The sequence below is a fragment of the Gopherus flavomarginatus genome, chromosome 21 (genome assembly GCF_025201925.1).
Source record: "Gopherus flavomarginatus isolate rGopFla2 chromosome 21, rGopFla2.mat.asm, whole genome shotgun sequence".
NCBI classification, from domain to species: Eukaryota; Metazoa; Chordata; order Testudines; family Testudinidae; genus Gopherus; species Gopherus flavomarginatus.
The window spans coordinates 19457014-19480516 of record NC_066637.1 but is presented as its reverse complement, the minus strand read 5'-3'; the positions used below and the strand labels follow the sequence as shown (position 1 = coordinate 19480516).

General features: G+C 47.3%; 1 protein-coding gene across 4 annotated transcripts in view; it reads left to right on the top strand.

The window, feature by feature from the left end:
- Positions 1-23503, top strand: part of ZBTB40 (zinc finger and BTB domain containing 40) — a 68809-nt gene that overhangs the window by 12045 nt on the left and 33261 nt on the right. For 3 of the 4 annotated variants that reach the window (XR_007770675.1, XM_050931161.1, XM_050931159.1), the window contains exons 2-5: positions 5352-6158; positions 6830-6963; positions 19349-19544; positions 20149-20291. Coding sequence is in view for 3 of the 4 variants with exons in the window: in XM_050931161.1 (XP_050787118.1) it covers positions 5414-6158; positions 6830-6963; positions 19349-19544; positions 20149-20291 (1218 nt within the window). In the remaining variant the exon portion in view is untranslated. Of the gene's footprint in view, positions 1-85; positions 211-5351; positions 6159-6829; positions 6964-19348; positions 19545-20148; positions 20292-23503 lie in introns of all 4 variants that reach the window. The other variant, XM_050931160.1, reaches the window with a different exon arrangement.

Here is a 23503-nt window from a genome sequence, read left to right as displayed (position 1 = left end):
ATTGGATTTTTGTGTCCTAAGAGGTTTGTGCACATGTTTAATTAGCTGGTGGCAACAGCTGATTTCCTTTGTTTTTCTTTCTCAGCTCTTCCCCAGAGGAGGTGTGTGAAAGGGCTTGAGGGCCCCCCACAGGGAGGAATTCCGAGTGTGCCTTCCTGGGTTCTCAAAGAGTTTTTGCACTTGCGTGACGGCAGCATCTATCTGGGCAAGGTCAGAGAAAAGCTATAACCTTGGGAATTTAATACAAGCCTGGAGTGGCCAGTATTAATTTTTAGAATCCTTGCAGACCTCCACCTTCTGCACTTGAAGTGCCAGAGTGGAGGAAAAGCTTATGCTCAAATAAATTTTTTTAGTCTCTAGGGCTATGTCTACACTACGGGATAATTTCGAATTAACAGAAACCGGTTTTATAAAACAGATATTATAAAGTCGATTGCATACGGCCACACTAGGAACATTAATTCGGTGGTGTGCGTCCATGGTCCGAGGCTAGCATCGATTTCCGGAGCGTTGCACTGCGGGGAGCTATTCCATAGCTATCCCATAGTTCCCGCAGTCTCCCCTGCCTCTTGGAATTCTGGGTTGAGATCCCAGTGCCTGATGGGGCAAAAATCATTGTCGCGGGTGGTTCTGGGTACAGCCTTACCCCTCCCTTTCGTGAAAGCAGCAGACAACCATTTCGCACCTTTTTTCCTGGGTGAACTGGGCAAATGCCATAGCACAGCAAGCATGGACCCTGCTCAGATCAATAGCGTAATCGTGGACATTGTAAACACCTCGCGCATTCTCGTGCTGTCTATGGTGAACCATGAACTGCAAAGGCAGGCGAGGAGGAGGCAGCTACGGCAGCGCGGCGATGAGCGTGATGAGGACATGGACACTGAATTCTCCCTAACCGCAGGCCCTGTGCTTTTGAGCTCCTGCTGGCAATGGAGGAGGTTCTACCCATTGAACGCCGATTTTGGGCCCGGGAAACAAGCACAGACCTATAGTTTTGCAGGTGTGGGACAATTCGCAGTGGCTGCTAAACTTTCGCATGCGTAAGAGCACTTTCTTTGAACTTTGTGACTTGATTTCCCCTGCCCTGAAACGCCATAATACCAAGATGAGAGCAGCCCTCACAGTGGAGAAGCGAGTGGCAATAGCCTTCTGGAAGCTTGCAATGCCAGACAGCTACCGGTCAGTCGGGAATCAGTTTGGAATGGGAAAATCTACTGTGGGGGCTGCTGTGATGCAAGTAGCCAAAGCAATCATTAAGCTGCTGCTATGAAAGGTTGTGACTCTGGGAAATGTGCAGGTAATAGTGGATGGCTTTGCTGCAATGGGATTCCCTAACTGTGGGGGGGCGATAGATGGAACCCATATCCCTATCTTGGCACTGGAGCACCAGGGCACCCAGTACATAAACCGCAAGGGGTACTTTTCAATGGTGCTGCAAGCACTGGTGGATCACAAGGGACGTTTCACCAACATCCACGTGGGATGGCCAGGAAGGGTTCATGACGCTCGCGTCTTCAGAAGCACTACTCTGTTTAAACGGCTGCAGCAAGGGACTTACTTCCCAGACCAGAAAATAACAGTTGGGGATGTTGAAATGCCTGTCGTTATCCTGGGTGACCCAGCCTACCCCTTGATGCCATGGCTCATGAAGCCATACACAGGCAGCCTGGACAGTGGTCAGGAGCTGTTCAACTATAGGCTGAGCAAGTGCAGGATGGTGGTAGAATGTGCATTTGGCCGTTTAAAGGCTTGCTGGTGCATATTACTCGCTCAGACCTCAGCCAAACCAATGTCCCCTTCGTTATTGCTTCTTGCTGTGTGCTCCACAATCTCTGTGAGAGTAAGAGGGAGACCTTTATGGCGGGGTGGGAGGCTGAGGCAAATCACCTGGCCGCTGATTACGCACAGCCAGACACCAGGGCGATTAGAAGAGCTCACCAGGAAGCGGTGCGCATCAGAGAAGCCTTGAAAACGAGTTTCATCACGGGCCAGGGTACGGTGTGACTGCTGTGTTTGTTTCCCCTTCATGTACCGCCCCCCTTATTGACTCCTTCCCTGTAAACAACCCACGCTCCCCCTTCGATTACAGCTTGCTTAAGGAAATAAAGTCACTATCGTTTAAAAAACATGTATTCTTTATTAAAAAGTAATTATAAAAAGAGGCAGAGAATTAACAAGGTATCCCGGGTGTGGTTTGGGAGGAGGATAGGAGGGAAGGAAAAGGCCATTAAACACATTTCAGTGTAATGACAGCCTTTTGGTTGGACTGTCCACGGGGGTGGAGTGGGTGGGTGCACAAAGTGCACAAAGCCTTCCCCCACGTGTTCTTACACGTCTGAGTGAGGAAGATATGGAACATGGTGAGGGTGGTTACACAGGGGCTGCAGCGGCACTCTGTGACCCTGCTGCTCTTCCTGAAGATCCACCAGACGTCGGAGGATATCAGTTTGATCACACAGCAGCTCCAGCGTTGCATCCCGCCACCGCTGATCTTCCTGCCTACACCTCTCATCTCGAGCATCTCTCCTATCCTCACGTTCACCGGCATCTTTCCTGTACTTTGCTACCACGTCCTTCCACTCCTTCAGATGAGCTCTTTCATTATGGGTTACTTCCATGATTTCAGAGAACATTTCATCTCGCGTCCTCTTCTTTCTCTGCCTTATCTGAGCTAGCCTTCGGGATGGAGTAGGGAGGCTTGAAAAATGTGCAGCTGCATGAGTGAGGGAAAAAAGGGAGAGAAGTATTTAAAAAGATACATTTTACAGAACAATGGTTATACTCTTTCACAGTGAACAACACTATTCACCTTACATAGCACATGTGATTTCACTACAAGGTCGCATTTTGCATAATATTGAGTGCCTGCGGCTCTGGTGTTACAGATCTCACAGATGCCGGTCCGGGAATCACAATTCAGCTTGCATGTGTCCATGGTAAGCCACTGTCTTTCAGCTTCTCCAGCCTTCGTATACACAGTGCCCTCTGATGCTTCTTTCCTGTTAACAAGCAGCAGCAAACGCCAACCCGTCCCCTCCCCAATCCAGTTCTCTAGGATTGCTTTACCCCTCCCCCCTCCACATGGCTGGTATAATGAAAGATCACTGTAAATCACCCCCTTCCGCACCCCCCCCCCCACCACCACCACCGCGTGGCTGCTAGCTGGGAAGATTCCTGCTGGCCAAATGCTAAAAAGCTCAGCGCTATCCTTCCTCCCCTCCCCCCACTTGGCTACATGCAAGGAAGGATTTCTTTTAAGCAACAGCCCAGTAGGAAAATGGCCATCTCTGTCCCCTTAATTAAATTCCTTAATTTCAGCCAGGTTACCATGAACGATATCACTCTGCTGAGGATAACAGAGCGAGATAAAGAACGGATGTTTCTTGAATGCCAGCAATCACCGGGACCATACGCAGCTATGCTTTGTCATGCAATGATACCCGATTACTTGCTACATGTATGGCGTGGTAAAGTGTCCTACCATGGTGGACGGAATAAGGCTGCTTTGCCCAGAAACCTTCTGCAAAGGCTTTTGGAGTACCTCCAGGAGAGCTTCATGGAGATGTCCCTGGAGGATTTCCGCTCCATCCCCAGACATGTTAACAAACTTTTCCAGTAACTTTACTGGCTGCGGATGCATCCCAAGCCCTCATGGCAAATCAATCATTAAAAAACGCTTGCTTTTAAACCACGTTTTATATTTACAAAGTTACAGTCACCAGAGGTCCCTTCCATGGCTTCATTGTCTGGGATAGTGGCTTGGGAGGGCTGGGAGGGTAATTCCGTCTGGGTCACAAAAAGCTCCTGGCTGTTGGGGCTAACGGAGTGCTGTGTGCTTGCTGCAAGGTCGTCCTCCTCTTCCTCCTCCTCCTCCTCCTCATCTTCCCCCTCCGCTGAATCCTCAGCCATGGTTGAGATTATAACCCCCACCTCGGAATCCATGGACAAGGGGGGGGTAGTGGTGGCGCAGCCCCCTAAAATTGCATGCAGCTCAGCGTAGAAGCGGCATGTTTTCGGCCCTGACCCGGATCTTCCGTTTGCTGCTTTGGTTTTCTGGTAGCCTTGTCTGAGCTCCTTAACTTTCACTCTGCACTGCACTGAGTCCCTGGTGTGGCCTTTTCCCATCATAGCCTTGGAAATTTTTTCAAATATTTTTTCATTTCGTCTTTTGGAACGGAGTTCTGTTTGCACTGAATCCTCTCCCCATATAGCAATAAGATCCAGTACCTCTCGTGTGATCCATGCTGGTGCTCTTTTTCTATTCTCAGGAGACTGCATTGTTACCTGTGCTGATGAGCTCTGCATGGTCACCTGTGCTGATGAGAGCTCCACGCTGGCCAAACAGGAAATGCAGTTCAGAAGTTCGCAAGGCTTTTCCTGTATACCTGGCCAGTGCCTCTGAGTTCAGATTGCTGTCCAGAGTGGTCACAGTGGTGCACTGTGGATACCGCCCGGAGGCCAATAACATCGATTTGCGGCCACACTAACCCTAAATCGATATGTTAATATCGATTTTAGCGATACTCCTCTCGTTGGGGAGGAGTACAGAAATCGATTTAAAGAGCCCTTTAAATCGATATAAAGCGCATTGTAGTGCGGACGGGTACAGCTTTAAATCGATTTAACGCTGTTAAAATCGGTTTAACTGCATAGTGTAGACCAGGCCTAAGGTGCCACAAGTACTTCTGTTCTTTTTGCAGGTACAGACTAACATGGCTGCTACTCTGAAACGTAATAAGTCTGTGACTTCTGAGTCCCTTTACACTGTTGGCAAGTATTTCATAGGTGTGCTTTTCAGGAGTGAAATTCACCTGTGTGGAGCAGCCCAGCAAAAGTCCTATATGCCTTCAGGCTTGCTGGAGCTCCCAAAACAAGATTTAATGGGACTCAGATGGTACATAGGCATTGTGTGGGCCCTCTGCATGTGGCAAATGTCACCCTATGAGCTTGGCAAGAAAATCCCAGCAAGACGTCATGTGTAATGTTCAGATGGTGGGTATAACCGAGTAAAATCAAACCCTGTTTTCACTAGAACTCTCTTCTCCACATTTGTGCTATTTCTCCGCCAGATTGAAACTCTGAGCAGTTATGAGTTTAGAGCAGATTAAAAAGAAAGTGTCAAGACTGTTTTTATGATGGAAAAATATGATTTTGTTTGCATTATCTGTTCATTCTTCTCATTCTTAAATATACCTTAATTATAGTGGCCATTCCTGTTATAATTACTGAATTGATCCTTAGAAAATTAATGAAAATTTTTAACAAAAACTGGAAGTTTTTTTTCAGCTGTTTCTTTCCACCTTGCTATTGGCTGAGAAAAGTGGTAACAAGGTATTTTGTTTTATCTGTAGCTGGTTCGCATTAAAGCAGTGCAGCATCTGAAAGAGGAAGAGGCCAGTAGACCACTGGAGCAATGGAGCTTCCCAATTACAGCAGGCAGTTGCTACAGCAGCTTTACACGCTCTGCAAAGAGCAGCAATTCTGTGACTGCACCATCTTCATTGGGACGGTGCACTTCAGAGCACACAAGCTTGTGCTGGCCGCTGCCAGTCTGCTCTTTAAGTCCTTGCTGGATAGCACAGACACCATCTCCATTGACGCTTCTGTGGTGACTCCTGATGAGTTTGCTCTTCTGCTAGAAATGGTGTATACCGGCAAGCTACCACTTGGCAAACATAACTTTACCAAAGTTATCTCTGTGGCGGACAGTCTGCAGATGTTTGATGTGGCTGTTAGTTGCAAAAACTTTCTCAGTGACCTCATCAGCTGCTCCACTCAGAATCAGGTAGTGAGGGACAGCTCCATTCAGACAGTAGATTCATCCAGAAATAATATTGATGCTAATGAGCCACCCCAGACTGAAAACCCTCCTGCTGAAGTTGCTATGGATGCTCAGCTTCCTGAAAAGGCTTCAGCTTCTGTTGGCCCTGAAGAGTCAGAAATGGAGACAGTCACCTCCACCACAGCGCAAGAAATTACTGTGACTCACACCTTGGGCAATGAGGAGATTCTGGAGGAGGAAACCCCAATGGATTCAAAATCCCTCAATGAGGATTCAAATGCCCATGCTGACCACCATTCCTCTGCCAGACAGGACTGCTGTGAGGAAGGGGAGGCTGCTGAGCCTGTGAAGAAAACAGAAAAAATTGGTGATCCAGGTGAGCAGCTGAGACTCCAGTCACAGCCCTGTCTTCCAGCAATTTGCAGCTGAGCTGCTTAATTGGTTCATGGTGGGGGGGGGGGGGAGAGGGGGATGGTTAGTTTGGCCTGTGTTCCCCTGCTAATGCATAACTCTGAAGCAAGGGTCCCCTTCTAAGAATTCAGTGGATGCCCTCTTCCTCTTTGAACCTAAACAGATCCCTTCTTGCTTTGGGTGTTACAAAGTCTGCTTCCTGATGTACTGTTGTTATTTCACCTCTGCTGCTGTGAGCAAAGCCTGTTCTGCCTATATGTGGATTTCTGCGTCTGACATACGGTAGAATCCATTTTCGGTGCAGAGGAAGGGAGGTGCGTAAGACAATCTGTGGAGCAATAGGTGACCCCGGAAGTCTGCTAATAGTACTTTAGCCTTTAAACTATTGTTCACCATGAGAGGAAATAAAGATTGCATTGTGTTTTAAGTTCCTGCTTCCAATTAGTGGTAAACACTTTCCCCCCTGCAGGCTGGATGGGCTGTAAAAGGAATCTGCGGGTCAGTTTTTCCCTATTATACCAGAGGTGATAGAAACCCTGTGTAAAGTGCTAGTTATAAACTGATGACTGTCCATCATCTTATACTTTCCATGAATCCTTTCAACAAATGAGTAACTTGTCTCACTGTTACATGCAGAAGCAGAGATCAAAACCTGTAAGCTGGATTTCCTGCTTCAGTATGAAGATGTGTTTTCAGAGGCCCTTTCTGATACCAAGACAGTGCTGAAGAGACTGGATGAGTGCAGCGGAATTGAAGGGTCTCAGAGAGAGGTAGGTGTGTTTGCCAAACAAGCAAGAGGCTTTTCCCCTTCCCTCACACTTTTAATGGTCTCTGTGTAGGAAATCCCTTCCTGAAGTTTGCCAGAAATTCCAGCAAGTCAGATCTATGTCTCTGTGTTTCTGAAAATTTTTGACCACTGGTAGGCACCAGCCATAAGCCTTTGATTTCAAGATTTTTTTCTCAGTAAAGTATGCTTGTTCTTCAGATGGACAACACAAAGCAACAGATCTGCAAAACCAAACAGGAGGGACGTTGGAGTGGGCTTTTTGGAAACAGACTCCTGTGTCATGTTGCTTGAAGAGCAACGCCCTGACTGGATGCGTGTAGTCCAGAGATTTAAATTTATACAGCTCCCTGAGGGCACTTTTCATTTGTACTCTAGGCCTCACTAGTACTGGCTGCTTGCCTCCTATTTGTGTTGTTCTCTTTAGGGATAGTATCAGTTTATTATTGTAAAGGACTGATATATGAGATAGCAAAATTAAACTTTGTATGATGGGATATACAGACTCCTAACTTACCAAGGAGTTAATGAGAGCCTGTGGGCCCAGCCATCCTCACCCCTTTATACCTGGGCCAGGTGTCAAGCCTGGAGGGAGGAGATAAGAGGAAAAGTCCAGCTCGGTGGTGCGTGATTGGGAGAGGGAGTAGGCTACTGGACAGGACTGACAAGTTCCTGCAACAAAACTAGTTTAGGACAGGACATTGGTAAATACTACTTTAAACTGGGAAAGAAAAAATTGTTGTTAGAGTATATTTATTAAAATTACTGAAATGCCTCATCTGTCTGAAGGCGGGTCATTCATCAGTTCTGTGTTCTAAATGCTGGGTTTTCATTCCTCACATCTGCTTAGGCTTGAAGCCTGTCTTATAGAGGAGGTATTTAAGGCCAAAGCACAGCCTTCAATGAGCACTTGGGCCACCGTTCTGTGCTGGAGCATGAACAGACATCCTCGGCACCTAGACCTGTCACTTCTCTGTGGACTAAATCACTGGCTCCACCTTCAGCTTCTGCACTGTACTTGAAGAGAGGCCTAATTACTTAGTCTTCTAAATCTCGGGCCCCTACTAGTGCTGAATCGATGAAGAAGCCAGAAGCATTCATGTTGGTGCCTCAGCCCAGGACTTCAGTTCTCACGTGAGCGTCTGGTACCTTGGTGCCAAAGCCTTGAAACTGGACCTCTGCTTAGTGCAGAATTGGCCAAAAATATCAGGGGAAAGCATTACAAGCAAGGTACTTCTTGATCCCAAAGAAAGAAGTGGATCTGAGAAGTCAAAGCAGGTTCATTAATTCCTTCATCCTCACCTGTCCTGAGGAGACTGGAACATGGCTCTTGAGCTCAAGGATGCTTACATCCATGTAGCCATCACAAGAAGCTGATGTTGTGTGGGGAAGAGGCAGGGTCAGGGCAGAGTGCTGCCCTTTAGTCTGTCCTCAGCACTGATGGTATTTGCCTCAGTTCTCCGCTTTGTAAACATAGCGGAGAGCTGCAGAGAGCCAGTTGCAGCTCCCTGATCCTTGGCTGCCTGGCCCTGAAGGACGTTAGAGCAGCAGGGGGCCTACTCGAACTTCACACTGGTGTAAGGTCTGTAATAGAAGTTACGCCAGTGGAGGATCAGGCATGGTGGATCTTGGCTCCACCATGTTCTCCAGCACACCTAGCCAGCCTCCAGCATGCCCTCTGCTCCAGCTGCCCCAGGACATTACACCATACCTGTGGGCTGTGTCCAGCCTTCATTTTTCTCTGACTTTGTAATTCTGCTCCTTTTATTTTTCAAACATAGTGAAGTTTGCATTCCTTTGATCCTACTATGAGCTGGTGCGCGTGGACCCCTGAGCCCGTGCAAAGCCCCTTTGACTTCACTGGGGCTCCCTGCAGGCTCAGAACTCTGCCCACACAGGATCAGTTTGAAATCCAAACTATTTTTTAGCTATCTGACTGCACAACGGCACTTGGACAATTTTTCAGCAGCTATATATAAATGCCAAATAAATGAGAAATGGATTTTCTGCAAACCTTCCAGAAAATCATTTCTGTGCTGTGAATGAGCATGAGAAATTTCGGTCCCAAAGGTAATTGGGGAAGAGGAGGAACCTCAACCCATTGTAACTGAGGGCTTAGGCTAAAACTCCCCACTCAGCAAGGACTCTCATTTCCTGAGCTTCCTAATGGGATAAACAGGCTCTGTAGGCATCTACTCCGAATCCACATTTTATTTCCAGGGAGGGAGTCCTGGTGTCATCTTCAGGGAAACCTAGTGCTGTGTTGAAGTAATGCTTAAAGTGCAAGTTCACCTCAGAGAATTCCAGCTGAGCACATATAATTAAGGCTGTAATTGTGTCAGTGGCAGGACTGAAAGGGTTTTCTTTCCTTTGTCTTGTTTTACCAGTCACTTGTTGGAATCTTTCGTATATGCCTTCTGGCAGCAGTGGAAAACCTGAGGAGCTTTTGGATTTCTATGAATATTGCGTACCTCAGTTTGCCCACTTGTATTGCTATCTATGGGCATGTCTACACTACAGCAGCTACAATGGCACAGCTACGGCTGTGCCCTTGCAGTACTGTGGTGTAAATGCTTCCTATATTGACAGAAGGGGTTTTTCCATCAATTTAGTCAATCCATCACTGAGAGGGGATGGCTAGATTGATGGAAGAATTCTAGCCACGTCTACCTTGGGATTAGGTCAACCTAACTATGACGGTGAGGGAGCAAAGTTTTTCACAGTCGTAGTCGATGAAGCTAAGTTGGTCTAATTTTTAAGTGTAGCCCAGGCTTTGGTTTCAAGGGGTATACCTACACTGCAAAAAAAAACAACCCCAAAACAACAACCACCCTATCTTGCAGCAGCAAGTCTCAAAGCCTGAGTCTATAGAGCCATAGTATACAATCTGTAGCTCAGGCTGAAGCTTGGGCTCTGAAACCCTTGAGCTATTTTTAGTACTGTAGCATGAGTCCAGCGAGCTGAGTCCTGGGCTCTGAGACTCATTTGCACTCATGTATTATTGCCAGACAGGGCCGGCGCTACCATTTAGGCGACCTAGGCAATGGCCTAGGGCGCCAGAATTTTTGGGGGGTGCTATTTTGCCGGGGGGGGCAGCACGCGGGTCCGGTGGACTTACCACAGTTATGCCGGCGGACGGTCCGCTGCTGGAAAGGCTCCAGTGGAGCTGCCACAGTCATTTCGGCGGACGGTGCGCTGGTATAAAGGTTCTGGTGGACCTGCCGCAGGCATGCCTGTGGCAGGTCCACCGGAGCCTTTAGACCAGCGGACCGCCCGCCGGCATCACTGCAGCAGCTCCACCAGAGGCTTTCCAGCAGCGGACTGTCCGCCGGCATTACTGTGGTAGGTCCACCGGGGCCCCAGGAGGCGGCGAAATGGCCGTCCGCCTAGGGCGTCAGAAACCCTGGCGCCGCTCCTGTTGCCAGAGTCATACCCAAGGAATTAACATCTTTCCAGGGACACTCCTTGTGTTAAAGAGACAGGGAGGAGTGCCTGAGACTCTACTTCAGAATCAGACAGTCCTTAAGAACTATAGACAGGTGACTAGATGGGTCCTGACAGAACAAAGGGGTAACTGCAAACTAGGTGAAACCAGCCCTCTGAATCTCTAGAGGAGAAGGAGTGAAAAACAGAGACAGCAGTGTTCCTAAAGTCCTTAACCACAGAGACTGATCAGTTCAAGAGAGAGGAAGAAAGGAACATATTTCCTGAGTAAAGAGGAAATCTTTTTGGTCTGGTCTACACTATAGAAATAGGTTGATGCAAGGCAGCTTATGTCAACCTAACTGTGGAAGTGTCTACATTTAAATTTCACTCCCACCAATGTAACTGCCTGGCTACGCTGACATAACTCCACCTCCGTGAGCAGTGTAAAGTAAAGCTCGATGTAGTTAGGCCACTGCAATGTCAGAGACACTGCATTGCTTATGTCGACTGTTACTGGCTTTCAGGAGCCATCCCACAGTGCCCCACACTGACAGTACAATCGAGACAATTGCTTCTGGAGCGGACACGCACTGCTGGCACAAGGAGCAAAGTGTAGACACACACAAGCAGTGTAATTACTGCAGCGGCTGTATGCCCGTGTAGGTTAAGTCGACTGAATTTTGATGTGGTCTTTCATTGCCAGACCAGCCAAAGCTGAAGGATGCTGTAGTAATAACGGGTTGAAATTTAATAAAAAAAAAGTGCAAGATTATACACTTTGAGAGTAATAAAAAGAATTACTGCTGTAAGCTGGTGGTTCATCAGTTGAAAATGACAGCGGAGGAGAGAGATCTGGATGTATTGGTTAATCACAGGATGACTGAGTAAAGCTCTGTGAAATTATTTTATTTTTTAGCAAATTTTGTGTTTTATCCATGCACAGGATGGGAGACCCTGGGAGGGATGTTTTGCAGAGTGAGCCCACGCCACACTCTCCCACCACCCTGACTCCCTGCTTTAGGCATCGGGTCCTGATGCACAGGGTCACATCACTGTTTGGGGTTGGCCCAACCACCCCTTCATCTTCTGGGGGAGGAAGTGGGCCAAACCGTGTGCCAGGTTCGTGATGCCTGGAGCAGGGTGCCAGACCCAGGATAAGGGAAGTATTAAAGCCATTAGTAAGACCTCAGCTGGAATACTGTGTAGGATTTTGCTCACCTGTGTTCAAGAAGGAATGAATTCAGATTGGAACAGGACAGAGGAACGGAGAGCTGTCTTAAAAGAGAAGTCTGAAAGAGCTTGGGCTTGTTTAGTCTACCAGCAGGGTTGTCTGTAGTGGGGGGTGGGACTGGGGACAAATCCACCTCCCCACTAGTTTCCCATCCGTCTGATACACACTCCCCCTCCCCCATCTGCCTGACTGCCTCTCTCCTCCTCAATGTCTGCCCAGCCACCTGCCTCCTCTCCTCACCTTCCCATTTGTCTCCTCACCCCGCTTGCCCTCCCACCTCGCCTCCCGCCTCACCTTCCCACCTACCTCCTCACCTGAGTATCAGGACAAATGGTGTCCCAATCATACATTGGTCGGGATGTGGGACAAAGGGCTAAATATTGGGACATTCCTGATTTTATCGAAGCGTGGGGCCCCCCAAAGTGCAGGGCTCAGGGCAGTTGCCCCGATTCACTGTACTCAAGGGACAGCTCTGCCTACCAGAAAGAAGGCTGAGAGGGGGTCTGATTGTTGTTTATAAATACATTTGGGGGAAGACACCAGTGAGGTAGAGAGCTATTTGTTAAAGGAAATTGTTCGCACAAAAACAACAGTGGATAAACTATCCATGAATAAATTTAGGCTGGACATCATAAGAAGGCATGGGGCTCTGAAACAGCCTCCCAATAGAATCATAGCTTTGCAGGACTGGAAGGGACCTTGAGAGGTCATCTAATCCAATGCTCTGCACTCACGGTCTCTTCAGACTAAACAAACCCATTTTTTTCAGTCTTCCCTCACAGGTCATATTTTCAAGACCTTTAATCATTTTTGTTCCTCTTCTGAGGACTTTCTCTAATCTGTCCACATCTTTCCTGAAATGTGGCACCCAGACCTGGACGCAGTACTCCACCTGAGGCCTAATCAGCTCAGAGTAGAATAAAGAATTACTTCTTGTGTCTTGCTTACAACAGTCCTACTAATACATCCCAGAAGGCTGTTTGCTTTTTTTCACAATAATCTTGTGATCCACTATGGCCCCAGATCCCTTTCCGCAGTGCTCCTTCCTACACAGTCATTTCCCATTTGGTATATGTGAAATGGATTGTTCTTTCCTAAGTGGAGTACTTATTGTCCTTATTGAATTTCATCCTATTTACTGCAGATCATTTCTCCAGTTTGTTCAGATCATTTTGAATTTTAATCCTATCCTCCGAAGCCCTTGCAACCCCTCCCGGCTTGGACAAACTTTATAAATGTACTCTCTATGCCAAGTAGTGGTGACAAAAAACCTAGTTAGTTTAAAGATCGCGTTTTGATAAATTTATGAGTGGGATTGTTTGACATGGTTGCCTTCTATGATGGGGGGGTGAGACTTGATGGCTCAGGGGATCCTTTCTGGCCCAGTGTCTTATGTTCTGAATCTCATGCTTCAGGCCTTCAGCCAGTTCCCCCTAAGGGTCAGGAAGGAAACTTTTTCCTCCCTGCGAAAGTCTTATTTTATTTTTCTCTCCTTCCTCTGAAGCATCAGAGATGGCTATGGCAGGAGGGGGACTGGGGTGCAGGGGGGGGTTGAGGGGTCTGGCAGGGGATGCAGGCTGTGGGGTGGGACTGGGGATGAGGGGTTTGGGATGCAGGAGGGTGATTCGGGCTGAGTCTGAGGGTTTCAGAGAGCAGGAGGGGGATGAGGCTGGGGCAGGGGTTGGGGAAAGGGGGGCTCAGGAGCGCAGGCTCCAGGCAGCGCTTATCTCAGGCCATGTCTACATCTAAAATTTTGCAGCGCTGGTTGTTACAGCTGTATTAGTACAGCTGTATAGGGCCAGCGCTGCAGAGTGGCCACACTTACAGCAACCAGCGCTGCAAGTGGTGTTAGATGTGGCCACACTGCAGCGCTGTTGGGCGGCTTCAAGGGAGGTTCGGGGAATGCGAGAGCAAACCGCGGCGAAGCTGGTCTCCTTTCCCGGTTTGCTCTCTCGTTCCCCGAACCCCCGAACAAGCAGGTCTCCTTCCCTGCGGTTTGCTGGGTGGTTCGGGGAACGCGAGAGCAAACCCGGGAAAGGAGACCAGCTTCGCCGCGGTTTGCTCTCGTGTTCCCCGAACAAGCAGGTCTCCTTCCCTGCGGTTTGCAGGGTGGTTCCGGGAAACGCGAGAGCAAACCGCGGCGAAGCTGGTCTCCTTTCCCGGTTTGCTCTCTCGTTCCCGGAACCACCCAGCAAACCTCAGGGAAGGAGCCTGCTTGCTCGGGGTTCGGGGAACGCGAGAGCAAACCGCGGCGAAGCTGGTCTCCTTTCCCGGTTTGCTCTCGCGTTCCCGGAACCACCCAGCAAACCTCAGGGAAGGAGACCTGCTTGCTCGGGGTTCGGGGAACGCGAGAGCAAACCGGGGAAGGAGACCAGCTTGATTACCAGAGGCTTCCTCAGGTATGCTGGGATACCTGCTTATTCCACGGAGGTCAAGAAAAGCGCTGGTAAGTGTCTATATTTGATTACCAGCGCTGGATCACCAGCACTGGATCCTCTACACCCGAGACAAAACGGGAGTACGGCCAGCGCTGCAAACAGGGAGTTGCAGCGCTGGTGGTGCCCTGCAGATGTGTACACCTCCTAAGTTGCAGCGCTGTAACTCCCTCACCAGCGCTGCAACTTTCTGATGTAGACAAGCCCTCAGGCAGTTCCTGGAAGCAGCAACATGTTCCTCCTCGGGCTCCTATGCCAATGGTTCCCAGGCAATGGGAGCTGTCGGGGGCGGTGCTTGCGACTGGGGGAGCTGTGCAGAGAGCCCTCTGGCAGCCTGTACATGTAGGAGCATGAGGGGGAAGATGCTGCTGCTTCTGGGAGCTGCTCGGCAAGCTCTCGCTCCCCAGCTGAAGTGCCAGAGTGAGGCAAGCCCCTGATTCCGCTCCCCGATGGGAGCTTGAGGGCCAGATTAAAAGGCCTGACAGGTAGTTTGCCCACCCCTGATTTAGGGAGATCTGAGGTTTTTTGGTTAGAATCTCTCTGTATCTCTCGTATAAACTATTCCTATCTAATTTGGTTCTGGGCTGGCTGAAACCCGCTTGGAAATGAGAATAAGACTAAAATTGCTATAATTTGGGGAAGCATGGAAGAGCTTTGCTGGTATCAAATCTTATCTTCCTGTGCTGTCTGAGAGGAACTCAATTCAAAGTATTGCACAGCTCATTTGTTCCCTTTACTGCTAGGTTCAGATGAAATGGAGGGAGTGTTGATTTTTCCATGTAGAATAAATGTCATTGTGCTTGTAGATCATTTCCATTATGTATGAGCCCGTCCAATTATTGCTGCCGTTTTGCAAAAGCAGGAATTTTTGGACAAAGTTATGAGGGAGTAAACTCCTTTATCCGCAGCATCCTGAATAGTGGGCAGTTGGCTGAAACTTTGCTTTCTTTAGTAAAGGCAGTTCTAGAGAAATGCTCTCCGTTGCTGGAAAAGGGATCCTGAAGTTCTGGTCTATGACAAGGCCTTTGTCCCTGGTTTTAGAGCAGGGGTCTCAAACTCCAAATGACCACGAGGGCCACATGAGGACTAGTACATTGGCCCACGGGCCCCATTTACTGACACCTTCCCCCCCCGCCACCCTCGGACCCTCTCCGATTATGAGGCCCCACCCCTGCCCCCATTCCAACCCTTTCCCCGAAACCCCCACCCCAACTCCTCTCCCTCCCTGCCTCCAAGGGGTGCAGGAGGGGTGTGGCAGGGGCTCAGGGCAGGGAGTTGGGGTGTGGGGTGCAGGAGGGGTGAGGGATGCAGCAGGGGGTAAGGGTGCAGAGTGCGGCGGGGGGCTCAGGGCAGGGGATTGGGGTGCAGGTGGGGTGCAGCGGGGGGTTCAGGGCAGGGGGTCAGGGTGTAAGGTGCAGGAGGGGCTCGGTAGTGGATCGGGGCGCAGGGTGCTGCAGGGAGCTCAGGGCAGGAGGTTGGTGTACAGGGTGCGGCAGGAGACTCAGCAGGGGGTCAAAGTGCAGAAGGGGTGTGGCGTGCAGCAGGTGTTTCAGGGCAGGGGCTTGGGGTGCAGGAGGGCTGCGGGGTGCGGAAGGGGGCTTAGGGCAGGGGGTTTGGCTGCAGGACAGGTTCGGGGGGGGCGGGCTCCGGCCCGATGCGCACTGGGGGCAGAGCAGGCTCCCTGCTTCTGGTGCGGGTCGGGCCAGAGCTGCTCTAGGTCAACACTGGGGGAAGGCAGGGGGGGCATGAGGAGCTCGCAGGCCTTAGAAAATAACCCCACGGGCCACATGTTTGAGACCCCTGTTCTAGAGTGTGTCAGTTGATTGACATTTTGTGGGCTGAGGTTGAGATAGGGGTTCTCTAAGCAACGTCACTGTTTTTTAAGGACCCTCTTGTCAGTTATCCATGAGAATCCAAAAGACCTCTGGTCTCTGAATTGGCAGCATTGAAATCGGAGTGCAGATTTTTTTCTGTGACTTCTGTGTGCATCATGACATTTGATTAACTTTGTAGTTTGGTTATAGCCTGCTTATTTTTTCTGTGGTTCAGATATGTAAAACTAGTCCCTGTGCTATCCATACTGATAACAACTCTGTCTGCACTGAGAGGGGAAGGTTCTGATGGCTCTTTTACTTTTTCTTCAATGTGGGCACTTCAAAAATTGCTCACTGAAAAAACAACTTCCTTTCACAGAGGATTGATCATTATGTCTCTGAAATTTTCCCAGCGGAAACCTTCCTTTTATAAATTGTAAGGCTTGTGTTGCAGGAGACTTTGCAGCAATGCTTAGCTAGAACAGTGTGTGCAGCCTGTCTCCGAGAGAATGTAAATAGGATTGAATTATGGAAATAGCAACTACCTTGTTTAGGGATTACTTTGTTAACCAAATGTACTTTGGATTGTGGTTGTGGTAGAGTGGGATGGGGGAAGTCCTGCACCTAGCATGACCCCTGTATCTTGTAGTTTTCTTGAGTTCCAAGGATCCATTCTGCTGTCCCTCAGGCAATCACTTTCTCTATGAAAGTGCTGGGCAGGAGCAAATCACACAATAATGGAGTTGCATGAGTTGCTGCTCTGTAGCTAAGGTATGCTAGATATCCTGTTCTAAACTCTGGCGTGTGGTTTTGGGTTTTTTTTGTTGTTTTTATCACGTCTCATCATAACTTTTTAGAAAATGCTCTTTTGACTTTCATTAGATTAACTAATCGAGCTATTTTTGGATAGTGCAGCTGATTTTAGAGAGTACTGCTTACTGCCTCTGCTAACTCTCATAAATGTGTCAGGATTTGTCTTGCAGGAGGAGTACACGTGACCTGACTAATAACAAAACATGGTTTAAAACCAAGGAAGTTATTAATGGTGATGCATGTTGCTGTAGCACTAGTTATTAGCTGACCAAATTTAGATTTAAATAGGAATTCCAGAAGCTCTTATAAGTTCCCTAGGAATTCCTTACAAGTTCTGCCTTTTCTCTTGCATGAGTTTCTGTTAAAACTCACTGAGCCAACTGTTATGTGCAGTGTTGTTCATCATATTGGTCCCAGGAGAAGGCTTTTATGAGCATTCTAAACAATGCTGGAGAAGCACCAACTCTCTGATGCAGATGTGGTGTTTAGGAACTTAGCGTTTTATTCACAAAAATTGGTTTGATGTGTTTAAGGCTCTTTACAATGAAAAGGATTTAAAATGTTAATTTATAATAAATGAAAGCTTAGATTCCATCTGCGTGTGATATTTCGTCAGCTTTTCCAGGACCTGAAGGCATTTTTAAAGTGTCATAGCCAATAACTCTAAAATGCACTATTGAGTTTTCCTCCCAAATGCTGGAAGGTTCTAGTTCTCATGGAGGGCTGTGCCCGAGAGAGGCTGTTCTAGAAACACAGAACAGTGAGGTTTTTCATGTTCAGAAAACTCATCCCAACAAGTCCCCTTTCCTTCTCCCCAGCAAGTTGGAAAAACATTCACCAGTATAGAGACAAGGTGGGTGAGAGAATATCTTTTATTGGATTGATTTCTGTTGGTGAGAGAGAGAAGCTTTCGAGCCACACCTTGCCTGGTCGCTTAGCATATGTGCTGACTGCTTATGCTAAACAATCTGTTGCATCTTGCATTTTTCTGTGATGCTTGGAGTACCTTTCCCAGACTTGTGACTCAAAAGCTTGTGTCTCTCACCAACAGAAACTGGTCCAATAAAAGATATTGCCTTACCCACTTTGTCTGTCTAATATCCTGGGGCCAACACAACTATGAGTGCACTGCATTCACCAAAACAGCCCATTGAGAAAGACCTGCAGTCGGAAGCTTGAGTTAGCTATTCTGTTCACCTTTAATAAAAAATTACCAACAATGCTACTTACTTTCTCATATAAGCAGTGAAAGTCTGATCCTGGGAGGTGCTGAGCACTCTCAGCTCCCATTCACATAAGTGGAAGTGGAATGTGTTCTGCATCTCACAGCATCAGGCCCTTAAAGAAAGGGGCCACATGTGCAAAACCAGAGAATTTACTAGGCCTGGTTATCAACTTTTTATTCCAAAATGCTCTTCACATTAAAGATTTTTAAGTGAATACTCCAAATATGTTTGCATCACCATTATTCCCACAGGTCCTTTGTAACAGAACCCTTGATGTCTCTGTTCCTCTGTTTGGCAGTAAAAATGCCATTAGCAGGGTAAGAGCTGGGGCTCATGCAGCTCTCCCTCTGTGGATACTCTTTGCAATAGCTCATTGCACTGTCACGCAATCCTAATGTATGAGCATTTACCCCTGCTACAAAAAGCAAGTGCACCATCCCCGATGGGGCCTAAAGCAGCTATCTTTAGTCTTTTTACCATGGAAATGAAAGTGACAATGATATCAGAAAATGGCCATTCTCCCTGGAGCTGGGCTATGCGCTCTGCTTCAAAGGTACTTTTGTGACATCTCCGGAGTCTTTAATAAAGGATGCCTGCTCTGAAGGGCCACCTTCTCTCCTTGAGAGTAAGACAGCTTGTGTCTTAAGGGGTGATATTTACAACATTAATGGGCTCGATGGACTGGCCATGAGAGCTCCAGCTTACTTTTTCCCCCTGTTATATCACCAATAAATAATTTCCCTTGCAGCACAAGCACATCCACCCTATTGTGCTGGTGTGGGTCATAGTGATAGACTTTAGAGCCCCCCATTCTGATCTTACCACTGCTAGCTGAAGCTGCGGCTGCTTGTCATTGCTAAAGATCAGGCACCAAAACTTTTATGGTGTGGTGTGCCTGGTTTTCTGACTTGAGGTCAAAGGTTTCCAGATAGTCTTGCTTCAAAAAACCTTTCCTCTTTCCATGCACACAAGTGACCTCCTTGTTTTGCAGTGAAATCTAGTATTCTCCACTCCAGCCTTGGGTTGCCAAAATTGCTTTGAATGCATTTTATTAGGTCCCTCAGCATTGCTGGAATTTGGCTCATGTACAGGCTTCTGAAGAGATGGTATTCAGACCAGGAATAGGGCCACTTGCCAGCTGCAGTTTGTCACACTGACAACAAATATAAAAGCTGGTTGAGTAGGCTTGTCGTTCTCCTTCCTGAAGGCTTATGGGTGAATTAAAAAGATGTGTTCCTGTAGCAGAATATGGAATTTGGTGTGGTTGGAGAGATGAATGTGCCCCTCCTCTGGGCACCTCGCCGGTCGGTGGGCTGAAGCTCTCTGCTGAGCTAGGGGCTGTGGGTGGCTGACATTTTGTGTACGTCTGCACAGGGCAGTTAGCTGTGTTACTAACCCCGGCTAGCATTTTCCTGTTGTCTTACAGACGCTAGTGGCATGCTTGGAAGATGCAGAAGAACAGTCAGCATTCAAGCGACTGCTCAGCAAAGTGAGGGATGAGCAGAGTCTGGATGCTGAGACTGTTGTGTCTGTGCTGGAGCTGTTTCGAAACACGCATCCCAAGATAAAAACAGCACTACTAGAGAGAGAGCAGGACAGTGGAGAGACCCTGCAGCAAACAGGTAGGAGGGCAGGTGTACCCCATGGGCATGAGAGCTTTAGAGAGCTGGAGCAGCTCTTCACCAGTTCCTCCAAAACCATTCAAGCATGTGGATTTCATTTCACTCAAGCCCTAGCTCTCTCTTGTGTGTGATATATCCAGAAACACTAACAGAGATCTTGAAGCTTTTCAGAGCTGGATTTTGCATTTCCACTCTGCCTGCCTGCAGTGGAGCAATCCCAGACATTTCTTTACCCTTCACTCACTGTAGGTCTAAATCAATGGCTCGGTGGCCGGCATGGGCCAGTTCTCTGACTGTGCCTCGGGATTGAAAGCTCCTTTCTTATTTGAGTTTGACATAAAGCAATGGCCTTGCAAACCTGTCGTTAACCTCCAGCCTGCTTTGCGGCTTTGTGCTCTGTTAGATAAATGAGACATTTTCCTTTCATAGAGTTTAAAGAGAATAGTAAAGTGTTTTTCTCTGCTGCTTATGCTCAGGATAAGCTTTGCTATTCACTTAGATCTTTCACGGAGGCTCGCTTTGTCATTTCAGTGGAAAATATCTTGCTGTCACTTTTTTCAAACTTGACTTTTTTTTCTTGCATTTCCAAACCTTTCTTCCCCAGAGAGCACAGAAGATGGAAAGACCCTGTCTGCTCTATTACTGGAATACAGGGAAGATCTGATTCAGAGCATAACACAGCTGAGCCCCATCATAGAGTTCCTAGAAACAGGAGAGGAGGGACTCCTGACTGGCTTGGAGAAGCGGGTAACAAATCTGAAATAAGGAAAGCTCTGTATGTGTGAGGTGTGTGTGTGTGTGTGTGGCTGCACAGCACTTTCTTATTACATGATTTGCCAGGTCACAGTTGCTTCCCTGACCTGGTAACTACCTTATTTACCCTGCAGAGCGTGGAATAGAAATAGTTAATAGTTCAGGTCCTCCCATTAACTTTCTAATTGAACTGTGTGAATCTGAGAGCTGAATTGCAAAGGTTCAGCACTGAGATGAGCACTCCCAGTCCCAGATCTACGGGCTGAATGTCCCACTGGCCGAGCTGTGGGAGGGGAGGCAGTTAGTGTTCTTTATAAGTTCTGTGAAAGTTCACTGTAGTGAACCAAGAGAGCAGTGCCCTCCCCCAGGGGTGGGAAGATCAGGTCAGGACATTAAAACACTAGTGTTGAATACCCCCCAGCCTGATTAGTGGGCATGTCATTCTGTATGTGTTTGTCTAAGTTGTCAAGTTACCTTTCAGGTAACTCTCCAAAGGTTTTGGCTTACTTAAACTGGGCAAACAGTTATTCATATGTGTAGAACATCCCCATATATGCAGAACATCCTCTTACTAATTTTTGATGTTCAGGGTAGTTGAAATTTACAAAGTGCAACACTTAGTGTTTCCTGTTGGTTTATCAGCGCTCACCTGTAAGTGAGCACTGTGCACACAGACTGGACTAGCCTAAAGGACCTTCTGTTTTATACAGTCTAGCACTTTCTGCATTGTCTGGGGAGAGCTGTTTACAATCTGTCTATGCACACCAAAACTCGGAATGCTCTTGCCTGTGTCCTATGATATTTTTGGTAAAGGTGCCTGCAGCCTCATTTCTGTTGCAGTTAGTTGGGCCTGTTTGTTCTCCTATGACATGGTATTGCAATGAATAAAGAGTACCCTTGGGGCCACTGGTGTGAATGAAGCCTGCTTTCTGTCTGAGTGGGTTTGACTTGAGGGCACAGCACCTGAGCTGAGAATCTCTGTTCTTCCCTATGATAGTCTCCTAAATTACTGTTCGTTACAGGCTCCTTTCATTAACTGCTCCCAGCAAAATATCTCTGAGCAGGAACTCTGCTGCCAGCCATTCTAGACGGCCAGAGAAGGTGCTGTTATCAGCATCCCAAGTTTACCCCTCCTGAATTTAGAGATTAGCCCAATGTTTGGTAAACTTCCTCCACTGAAGGAGACATGGTTAAGTGAGAGTGGGTACATGAAAAGAAAAGGTCACATATGAATGTAGTAAAGCAGTGAGCATCCACCACAGGTATTACAAGGCCTGAGGCACAGATGCTCCAAGAGGTTACATGGATCTGAGCGCTTGGTTCTTGATGCTGCCTCAGGAGTGTAGATCTGTATGCATTAAGAGCAAGTGGAGCTAGCTGAAATTTTTCAATTTTTTTGTTATTGAAAAACAAAATCTTTTTTTTGAAGTCTTAAGTACTTTTCCAAAACTTCTGTTGTGTTTTTTGTTCTTTGTATTGGTGTGTTTTGTTTTATTTATGAAACTGTAAAATGTAATGCGTAATTCTTCGTTGAGTGATGTCTCTATGGGCACCCCTGAGCTCATAATTGGAGATTTATGGTAGCAGTGCCCAGTTGGGTTGCACATGTGCGGTCCCCATCTTATGCTGCTTCAGGCAGTTAACTGGCATTGTGCAACCACTACCCTCCCATCTCCCCTCTACTTTGGAGTTTCGCACTACTGCTCTGCAATAGAGAAGGAACAGAGAGGGGGTTGATCGCACAGCAGCAATTAATCTCCTGAAGTGGCACGAGATGGGGGCTGAGCATGTGTGACCCAACTGAGCACTGCTACCATAAATCTCCAATTGTGAAGCAGGGATGCACAGACACCTAAAGTGGAGCACCCACAGGGACACACATCTTGAAGAACTTACGTTTCTGCACAAGGAGAGTAACTTTCTCTTCTTTTTTTTTTCCCACAACCCTGATTCACCCCAAGAGCAGTTTCATCCTGTGCATTGAATGCGGCAGGGGTCCAATGGAAACAATAGTACATGATCACTTAATTAAAAGCTATCATAATGCATACAGACAAGGGGGCTGAATTAGGGTTGCATGTGCAACCTGAACTGTGCCATTTCCTAACTTGTGAGAGCTTGACTTTTCAATCATAATATTCTTTTAACACAACTTTTTTATGCAGTTTCCTAATTTAAAAAAATAGATGGAAAAAACAAAAATTCCATTATGTAAAACCGTACCAACCCCCAGACTCGGTTATCAGCAGGGTCTGGACGTTTTAACAGCCACAGCACAGATCTACAACTTGAGCTAACAGAGTAATTTGTAGCAGGAGGAGATGAGGCACACTTTGCCAGTGGGTTTCACAGCTATTTGCTGACAGCCAAGGAATGTAGAGTCTGCTGTTTGTAAAGGGTTTTCTTGCATAGTGCCCATGCTTGCCCGTGTTTGGAATGTGGTATCTGTTATTCCTTGTGGAAAAAACCATCTCTTTAGCTACAGCCTGTATTCAGGAAGTGCAATCTTGTATTCAGAGAGTGTTTCTAATCTTGTTCCAGGTATTTGTTATACCATGCATAAGGGATGGTCCATGGCTGGGTCATATAAATAAATCACTGTTAACAAATAAGGTATTTATTAAAATAATAAGGTTTCTCTCCCTTCCACCCATATTCCAGGAGCAAAAAAAGAAAAATACCTGAAAAAACAAACCAAAAAAACCTAAATCCAAAAAATTTTTAAAAAGGAAATTTTATTTTGAATAAATGAACAATCTTTCTGGAACCTGCAGAATGAAAATAACATTGAAATTCTTTGTCGAACATTTTCCATTTTTTTTTTTTTTAACCAACTCAAAGTGCCAGGTTCAGTGGAAAAATGTAATCTGACCTTGTGCATAGAGGGAGGTCAATAAACTACATATACTTGTGTGATGCGTTCCCCAAGGTGCCACCGAGCCCTCTGTGCCACCACTAGGGCTCCCTCTCACACTGTGATGCTGTGACAAGCCGAAAACCTCTCCAGCTACTGCACTTACACAGACATCCACCCAACTGCATTACATGAATGCTTCCACCTGCCCCTCATGAACCAGCAACAGAGTGACTTCAGCCAATTCCCCCTGCTTCCCAGCCTCACACCCCAGAGCTGTACCATCTTGCCCCGGTCAGAAGCCTGACCTCTGTAAGTTTATTACTCCATCTGCCACTTCTACAAAGGAAAG